The sequence below is a fragment of the Anoplophora glabripennis genome, unplaced genomic scaffold (genome assembly GCF_000390285.2).
Source record: "Anoplophora glabripennis isolate ALB-LARVAE unplaced genomic scaffold, Agla_2.0 scaffold162, whole genome shotgun sequence".
NCBI classification, from domain to species: domain Eukaryota; kingdom Metazoa; phylum Arthropoda; class Insecta; order Coleoptera; family Cerambycidae; genus Anoplophora; species Anoplophora glabripennis.
In genome coordinates this window covers 948,352-958,634 of record NW_019416272.1, presented here as the reverse complement: position 1 = coordinate 958,634, position 10,283 = coordinate 948,352, and the positions used below count along the sequence as shown (strand labels likewise).

The 10,283-nt window shown below is 30.0% G+C and overlaps 1 protein-coding gene across 1 annotated transcript; it reads right to left on the bottom strand.

Moving 5' to 3' along the window:
* Positions 1–2,519: 2,519 nt before the first annotated feature.
* On the bottom strand, positions 2,520–4,693 carry LOC108908666 (nuclear inhibitor of protein phosphatase 1). Its single transcript, XM_018712777.2, has 4 exons — positions 4,573–4,693; positions 4,268–4,482; positions 3,992–4,209; positions 2,520–3,940 (listed from the first exon to the last, which is right to left on the bottom strand). Exons 1-4 carry the CDS (start codon positions 4,599–4,601, stop codon positions 3,377–3,379), a joined length of 1,026 nt encoding a protein of 341 aa, XP_018568293.1. The 5' UTR covers positions 4,602–4,693; the 3' UTR covers positions 2,520–3,376.
* Positions 4,694–10,283: the final 5,590 nt, after the last annotated feature.

The window sequence follows — 10,283 nt, the reverse complement described above, 5'->3', positions numbered from 1 at the left end:
AGGATAATTATCCTTCTAAAAATTATGAATATCAAGTAAGTTGTTGCAGTAGTGTATGATTCGTCTTTAAATACAACGTACTTTGAATAAAATGAATATTAGACTCATACACAATATAGTCTTAATTTATGTGATTTGTAAAATGATTCTTAATTTTAGGCTATGTGGTCATTACCATCACCTGAATATCCCATTGCACAAGCCACTGCAAGCGTATTTTTTACCATTGAGGTATCAGAAGTATTACCACCAGAATGCTTAGTAAAAGTAATTATTTTCATTTCAGTAATACATTTTCTTATGGCTATATTAAAAATACATATTTTGTTATTTGTGAAATGGAGTAGTGTTAACACTATAAAAAAATATTCAGATAGTTAAAATTACCTCAAAAGTTGAATACGAATCAATGATAATTTGTTTATGAAATGGAATCTTTTTAAAAGTTTCTGGACAGTTAAAATTACATAATTAGTTACATTGAGAGTTTAATATTAATCTTATGATGCTTTCGATGGAACGGATTCACTGAATTATTTAATCTAGAATTAAGATATAAAATGTATTCTATAATAATTTTGCTTTACAAAGTTCTTAACTATGGTAATTTAATCTGATATTTAGTTCAAAATACCAGGATAAAATAACCAACAACACAGATTATTTATTTTACCTCAAGCATTTTAATATGAACAAGTGACAGCAAGCGAAAATTTGTATTTTGATAGTGAATGTGGCAAAAAAATTTGCAAAATAATAAATTTAAATGGAGGTGGCAATGTTGAGATATCAGAAAAGACATACATATACAGGGTGTCGCGCTTAAATGTGATACAAACCTGTAGCTTCTTTGTTTTTTGACTGATTTCAATTTTTTTTTTAGAATGTATGATAAAAAAAACTGTGTCTAACTGTAATGCTGCTGTTTTTATTAATGCAATTCACGGCCAACTAGGACGCGTTTTTTGACGTCAAAACAGATAATTGGTATTAGCGATTTTTTTTTTCCAAAAAACAGATTACATATTCTCATCCCTTAAAATGTCTTATCACCAATTTCATCAAATTTGATACACCTTCAGACGAGCACAAGTTTGTCGTGTATTGCATTAATAAAAAACAGCAGTATCACAGTCAGATAGAGTATTTTTTCACCTGAAGATGTATCAATTTTGATGAAAGTTGGTTGTAAGACGGATGCTGAACGAGAATATGTAATATGTTTTTTGGAAAAAAAATCACTAATACCAATAAGCTGTCTTGATGTCAAGAAAACGCGTCCTAGTTGGCCGTGAATTGCATTAATAAAAACAGCAGTATCACAGTTAAATAGTTTTTTTTTATCCTAGATTTCCAAATAACAATTTTTGAAATCGGCAAAAAAATAAAGAAGTTACAGGCTTGTATCATATTTAAGTGCGATACCCTGTACAATACAAAACATTTTTCTTCATGGTCAGTTGCACAAGTTCTTTTTTATTTTTAACGAAAATCCATTTTCCATTTTTTTTTAATTTTATTGCATATGTTTGTCAATTTTTTTGTTTATTACTCCATTGTTAATTTGTAATTATATTCACTGACTGTGTATTCTGTACTTAGAAATGCAGCCTATTGGATACACAAATTTTAACAGCAAAGAGAACTCTTCAGATAATCCAAAGATAATGAAATTTTGTTTACGAGGGTTATCAGATATCTTCTGTTCAATGAAAATAATGCCATCAATGTTATACCGGAAGTAGTCGTCAACTTTGTTATTTTAAATGAAACACCCTATATATTATTGCATTATCGACAAGATAAATTAAAAATAAGTCAAAAATGTTAAAGCTTCTCTTCACCTAGATCTAACCGTTTTCGAGATAATCGACTTTTTATAAAAATTTTGACATATGCAAGCGTTTCGAAAATTCCTCATATCTATCTTTCTTCGTTCTGGGAGCTTTCACTTGTTTTTGGGAGTGAGTACACAAAGAACATAAAATGCACTACCTTCCGCTATCAAAATTACTTGACGAAAATTATACTAAGTGTCCCATTTATCATGTTACATTTTGAGAACTTAATACCGACAAAACTTTTTAAATTCAAATGGAACACCATTTTTCTGCATCATATTATAAAAAAAAACAAATTCTCTTTTCACCGATATAGGCATTGTAGGGGTTAGTTTCAATTTTCTCAGATATTTGCAGTTTACTTAGTCTCAAAAATATTATTTTAAAAATATCGCCAAATGTGCCGTGAATGGCAAATTGATTCATTCAGTATTCTACAAGTATCAAATATTGCTTGACAAGAAAAATGCAAAATGATTATTCTAATGAAGATATTTTGAATTTATTTTATATCCATGGAACACCGTGAATACAATTTCTATGATATTTTGCAACTGAAACAGAACAATAATTAATGAAAAGAATTCGGTTGGTTTACTTACAATTTTTTTCTAATTTTTAATAATAATAATAAGTTTATTTACAAAACCACATAATACAAATAATGCTAGGGATTACTAAAATTGATAATAAACAACAATAAACAATTAAAATATAAGTAAATAAACTGGAAAAAGTCACTGAAGCAGTTCTGCTACCGCTTGTGTGTGAAAGAGATAGCTATCGGCTTATTTTTCTGTAATAAAAGAAAATAACGGCTTTAAGATGTTATAGATTGTAACACCTATTGAGGGACACCCTGTATATACGAATTTAACCGAGGAATTCAAGCATTCATTTTTATTTTCAGGTAACATTTACATTTGAGAATCACCAATTCAAACATAAGCCTGGCTTAACCGATTTTTGTGAAGATTTCCTGAATTACATTTTGGATTCAAAAATTGTGGCTTTTAAGAAAATTAAATTTTAAATTATCATAGATAAAAGATAGATAAGGGTAATAAAATCAATTTTGATATGTTATGCCTCTTTTATTTGAAATTATAAATAAAATAAGTAATTCTATGGTACACAAATTAAATCTTAAGTTTATACCATTATAACTGAGTGTCTAGAAAAATTCTTCTTGAGCAAGTATTTCTATACATAATTTTCTGCTTTAAAATTCGGCACATGAGATACAGTAAAAAGTGTGGTTTGGTTAATTTTGTATAAAATTAAAGATGGTTCCACCAATAATTATTCTATAAAAATCTATGTACGTTTCAAACTGTCAATTGTATCTCTTCTACATTTTGGTAGATGTCAAAATTAATATTTAACAACTAGAAAATAATATATTTTCTTGTATTAACTTTTTTACATCCTCACATATTAAAAATTCATCTAGATCATTTTAAAAATCATTTAAAATAAATTATTTCAACACTTGATGATATACAACAAATTGATACTTATCTTATTATACTGTTTTAAACCAATAAAGTCTGAATAGGCTTTTTCCCCGGCCATGCTTCTTTCGCATATTTCTTTTTCTTTGGTTCCATAGAATCTGATGTTTGAACTTGTGGAGGTACAAAAGGTGTGGGAGTTGGGAAATTTTGTCCAATGTCTACATCAGGCGCCGGATTCGGCAATACCATACCCAAACGCGAACTAAGTGTACTGTATATGCTCATATTGCTTGTACCAGTATTAGTTGAATGTGATTCAGGGGGCAGATCGTTATAGAGATCAGGAGTAGTTGCATGAGAAGTGTGTACACTCTTAGGAATTTTAAATTCAGTGTTTTGTATGCCTATGCTTTCCGCTATTTTAGCTCTCTTTGAAGATGTGGGTACAATTGTTGTCTGTATAAGGTTTCTAAACCTGCCAACACTTGGATCTATGTCCTCTGGGTTAATAATTTCTTCATCTTCATTGAAAGAAACACAATGTCTTTTCCTCTTCCTATTTGTATTTCTTTTCTCACTATCATCTGATATTCCCAACATTGATATCCTTCTGTTATGTGCCGTGTTAAATTCTGTTAAATTCTAAAACTCTGGAGTTCAAAAGGTTGTCTATATTTGTTACAAAGTACTTACGTCGAGTTCAGTTTCTGTTTCAGGTAAACCCAGCAAGCCGCCTTCGGTTTCCTCTCCAGCTTTTTCGATTTCATCTATAATAGGCCTTATACCTGTTTGGGGTCTCTCACGAATTATATAGTTTCTGGTTGATGCTCCAAAATGAAAGCTGGAATCAATTGGCAATTGGGTTGGCTTATATGCTTCTAAACGCAGTGTTCCGATAAATGTACCATGAGCTTTATAAATTGAAAAGCATATTATATTTACAAAAAATTACAATTATAAGATACTTACTACTACCGAGGTCTACCAAAAATGCTCTGTTTAAATGTTTGTGCCAGACAAATGCAGAATGAACTCTTGAACACGAAGCATGATCAATGCAGAAATCATTCATCTGGGCATTCCTTCCGAACAAATAACATTTTTTCTCATCTATCATCAATTTTTGAATTAATTTTTCCCCTTTTAATACGTCTAAATGTAAACCAACGGGTGGTTTGCCAGCCCTAAAATTATTAAATAAACATAACCACAAACAACAATACCTTAAAAAAGTTATGACACGTGTTTTTCATATTAAAAATTAAAAAAAGTACCAGTTTGGAACTTCGTAGTGATTTGCCATTATTTGTTACATTTCTTGTATATTTTCATGTAAATATTGACAACAAACCAAACTGAATGAATGAACCTGCCATTAGATGCTAATTGCCATTTGCCAATGCCAATCATGGAATCACAAATCACAAAACAAAAAAAAGATGATGCCATTTATTAAGTCTCCTTCTTCTTCTTCAAAAGATAAGATTATTGATATACTTGGGCAATGACACAAAAGTCTAGGACACGCATAGTCCACTTATCACTTATTCCGCTTTGCTTAGGGTTTTCCCCATGCATTTTTCTTATATGATGTAGGGTAGAGATAGCTTTATGGATTTTTTTTTACGATATAGATCTACCTCTACGTTTTATATAAAAAAACCGATCACAATATTAATTTTTTTAATAAAAATTAGAAAAGGGCGCATATGGGAAACCTCAGCGGAAAATGGGCTGCCTGTCTCTTCTAGATAATATTCTTGAGTATATAGCTCACAAAACATATACATAACAAAATATAGAATACTATTTTGGTCTGGACATAATCAGCTAGATCATGTCGGCTTTGAAGAAAAATTTCCAAAGTAGGCGACATCTATTGACGAATAGCAAAATCACTGCAGAGGTGATTAACAAATCGGTTATTCATACCTATATGTTGTAGATGTTACAGAGCCTTCATAAATAATTACAAGCCACGTGACCAGTAATTTTGTTTGAAACAGTAATTTATTTATTTCCTTCATATGTTGGTCATTAAATTTAGGTATAATTAAAAATTATTCAAATAGTAAGTCCAAGTTACATTAAAACATAAGGTTCTGTTTCATCAGCTGTGATTGGTGTAATTTTTCACGAGATACTATTCAACCAATCGGCAATCGCATTATCTCTACTCGAGCATTTTTGTAAATGATATTAGTGATGTCAAGATTTAGGGAATTTTTGTTACCCAGTATCAATTGTGTAATGTTGGGTTGCCTAAGCCCGGCGGTCATCACATGGCTTGTAATCATTTATAAATAAGGCTCTGTACTATATTTTTCACGTTTTTAAAAACTTATTGTATGAACTCTTTGACTCTTCTAGTTATAAATATCTTTTATTTTAATGTTTTAACTAAAATGCACACAAAATTAATAATAAATGACCAGAAAGTAAAATAGATATTTGTATAATATTTTATTATTTAATTTATTTTTTAAATAGTTAAAGAAAGTAACACATATTTAATATTAAGATGAAGCAGTCAAGCAGATAAAGAAACAGTGTCATTATAGTACATTGTGTAACGAGTGGGGAAAAGTTGCCAATAGCGATTAGCGCCACGCGGACGCAGTTGACGCACGAGCGAAGCGAGTGCGGAAAGCGCCCAAATGGCGCTATGGCAACTTTTCCGAACGAGTTGCACATACTATTTTCTATCACAAGTGGGAGTCGTTATGGGACCTATAGCATAGGGGGTTAGGTGCACGGAAAGTGCTAGATAGTACAACAGCATGATGTTATTTTCATCACATGACGCTGTTGTACTATCTAGCACTTTCCGTGCACCTAACCCCCTACACTATAGGTCCCACAGCGAGCTCGCGTGATAGAAATAATTTAAAATATATTGATGAAATCTTAAACTTTATTGTAATATTCTTTAACTTCTTTTTTATATCATGGAAACTAACAATATCTTTTAATGGTCTCGGACTGCAATTGTGTACATCTCCCCACTTAAAAAATAGTCTCAGTTTAAAAACAGTATCACAAATATTTTAAAATTCACATTATAAAATATGGTCCAAAATTGTTCCGTTACGAAAATTTTAGGAAGGAGGAAATTAATTATTTTTGAAATGCTTGATTTACTTCAAAATGTAGAGATGCATGTGACGATACAACGGGTTTTATTTTTTTTACTCAAAAATGGCACATCGCGGGATATAAACTCATGAGAGCTCTTATGTTTCAAATTGAATGTGGATTTCAAAAATAATTTATTTTGGAAAAAAACCATTACCATAAACCATTTTTCTTTAAAAATATCAGTCAGTGCTCGTACGCATGCCCCTGTCAGAGCTAAAAATTATGTTTGTATTGAAAAATATGTGCCTTTATTAACTATCACTACTTACTAAATATCACTGAAATATCTTAAGCAGTTCCGAAAACATTAATTAATTTCCTTCTTCTTCCTAAAATTTTAACACTCATATTTTCGTAACGGAACATTTTTGGACTATAGTTTATAAAGCAAACTATCGATCATTAATTTTCCATGTAGAATCACACCCTTAAATATTCGCGTATATAGGAACACCCTGTAAACCTGCAGAGTTACATTTTAATATATACAGGGTGTTCCAGTAAGGTCGGCAGGGTATGGTATTAGAGAAATTATAGGTCCTAGAGTTTCGGGAGAAAAAATTTTGATTCATAAATCTACCAAGAGAAATCGCTGGAAATAGTGTTCAAGTTCGTAGCTCGTCCGCTAAGGGGCGCTATCTACATACCAAAATATAGAGTTGAATTTTTCTCAGAAGTTCCTATTCAGGTATATCAAATAGTACAAATATGGATAGTCAGATTCATTGTGCATAACTTTTGTTATTGACATTTTGTTCTATCTCTCAACGGAATGGGTCTGATCAGAAAAATGCATTTTTTTAAGGACTGGCTCATCAAAAGCCCATAGTGTTATACCTCATTGGAATGGTATTTTCATGCTTTATCTCGTAGTGAATGTATAATATCATTTACCTCAATATGAAAACCTATAGATGGCGTTATTTCAAAAGAATGCCATTTTATGGATTTTTCTCAAAAATTTTAAATGCAATGCTGTAGTTTTCTTTACATAAATGAATTGTGATGTTATATAAAAGAACCTACATAAACCCACGCAAATAAATTAGTCAATATCAAACTTGGAAATAACAACAAAAACAATAACAAACAGAATTGATATTATGTAACGAAAGAACAATTAAATTTTAACAAAAGTAAAAATGTTTATAAATGCTCGAAATGCATTCCCTTATTTTCAGTGCAGGAATTTAACCTTCGCTGCGTGCTTAGGTAGGTAGGTTCTTTTATCAACACATTTTGTTTTGATAATTAAATGTCTTTTCGTTAGTGTCGTGTACCTCATTATAATTATTTATTTTTTGCTCACTAATTTGCGAATAACTTGATAAAAAAAAGATATCCAACACTTTTTGGCGTCATAATATAGCTATTTTTATGGTCTTCAAACTAAGTTATAAAAAGTTTTATTCTGCTATTTCACGTTTTAAAGAAAACATGAAACAACCTAAACTTCGATAAATAGCGCGCTAATACATAAACAACACTTTCGTTAGAAATTTCAAATTTATCCTATATTCATCAATTTTTTGTGCTGAATTCATTTATGTAAAGAAAACTATAGCATTGCATTTAAAATTTTTGAGAAAAATCCATTCTTTTGAAATAACGCCATCTATATGTTTCCATATTGAGATAAATGACATTACGCATTCACTACGAGATAAAGTATTAAAAGACCTTTCCAACGAGGTATAACACTATGGGCTTTTGATTAGCCAATATTTGAAAAATGCATTTTTCTGATCAGACATTAGGTGCTTCCCCCACCCTTTCTGTCGAGAGAGAACAAAATGTCAATAACAAAAGTTATGCGTAATATATGCGGCTATCCATATTTGTACTATTTAATGCCTGAATAGGACACATTTCTGAGAAAAATTCAACTCTATGTTTTGGTATGTACTTGAACTTGAAAACTATTTCCAGCAATTGATTTCTCTTGTTTGATTTATTAATCAAAATCTTTTTCCCGGTGTTCTAGGGCCTATACTTTTCATAATATTATACCGCAACGACCTTAGTAGGACACCCTGTATAATAATAACCACGGTAGTCTTATTTTATGATTAAGAATACCTACTTAAAAAATGACACATCCTTAAGGAAAAAAAATAATCAGGTTTATAAATAATACATTTATTTTATCCAATAACCATAGATTATCATTAATAAGATATGGCAAAATACAAATATTCTTATTGTATAGGGAAAACTAAAATACTTCTAGGCCATACAAAAAGTAATCATGGGGTATTTATTAAATATCCAACCAGACACACGTTTCATCAATCACAAACATCTTGCTAACAACACTCCATAAAATATTAGGTTTACAAAGAATGTAGTTAATACTTCATTATTGTTATATAATTCTTTTTATTGCAAGTGAAAAAGAGTATTTAAAATATATTTTCATATATAATCCATATAAAACTGTTTCCTTATTATGGTGACGGTTACACGGTAATGAGCAAATTAAATTACACCTAAATCTATCTCCTACTTCTAAATTACATAATAACGATCACTTATTTAATAAGCAATATATGTTTCAGAAGGATCAACAATATTTTCTAGTGATTTGAAGAATGGCCTTGTTTAAGATAAAAGAGACTTGGAGACAAACGGATAAGATCTGTAGTAATAATTTTTTTATAATTTAACTTTTATTTTTGAAACGACAGCATAATAAACAATAAATGTAATATCGAAGGAGTGTTTAGAGAGAAAGTATGTTTCTTAATACTGTATATTTTGCAACAAAACTGAATGCAAATTTTCCTTAGAATTCTTATATAAATACTAAATAATTTTATTTAGATTTAGACCTTTAGACATACGTAAAATTATTAATTCCAATTTTCTTCCTTTAGGTTGGACTCACGAAATTGATTTTAGCAATTGCTAAACTCTTTGAAATTGCGTATTATACAATAATTTATATAATGAAAATGGTTTTCCAAACGGAAAATAAATAATTAAATGAAAATGAACAGAACTTTGCGCACATAAAAAATACTTAACCCAGGGTGTATTTCACATTTTGAACAAAGATTTCTCAATAATTCAGCGTTTTCCAGGTGGATTTGAAAAATTTTCCAGGCAAAAATATATTCTCTAAATTAGTTCTCATTTTTCAATCACCTCCCAGAGTGACCGCAAAAATCGGCCGTTTTTGCACAATTCGCAGAGAACTAAAGAAAATAGATAAAAATATGTTTTTAGTCTCAAATTACTCGTAAAAAATTAAGATGACCATAGCATTTAGTTTTTTGAAAATTTTCAAAAATCACCCCTATTTAGGAGTTGGAAAGACTCCCAAAATGAAGAATTGAATATTACCAATAAATATAAAAACTATTAGCATGTGAATTTTTCTATCGAATGATTCTTGATACAAAGATTTATTTTCTGACTGAAATAAGCATGTCAGCATGCATAAGAAAATCCACCCTTAAGCACGCTCAAGGGATGGAATCATCCCCAAAAATAGAGAATATCAGAAATAATTGTAAAAATTCCAAAAAAGATATATTAAGATAATTCACATGCTAATAGTTTTTATATCAATTGGTAATATTCAAATTCTTCATTTTTAGCATTTTTTCAACCCCTAAGTAGGGGTGACTTTCTAAATTTTCAAAATACTAAAAGCTATGCTCATTTCAGTTTTTTACAACTAATTTGCGACCAAAAACATATTTTTATGTATTTTTATAATTCTCTGCGAATTGTGAAAAAACGGGCAAAAATCACAGGTTTTTTGCGGTCACTCTTTCTTGCACGTCTTTCACATAAATATTTAAATGTTTATACGTTATACAAGAAAAAATAGTAATTACTG

Coding starts and splice junctions, on each gene's coding strand:
- LOC108908666 (XM_018712777.2), bottom strand. CDS start 4,601: ATGGCAAATCACTACGAAGTTCCAAACTG. Junction 4,483..4,572: donor CACTACGAAGTTCCAAACTG/GTACTTTTTTTA, acceptor TAATAATTTTAG/GGCTGGCAAACCACCCGTTG. Junction 4,210..4,267: donor TTTGGTAGACCTCGGTAGTA/GTAAGTATCTTA, acceptor CAATTTATAAAG/CTCATGGTACATTTATCGGA.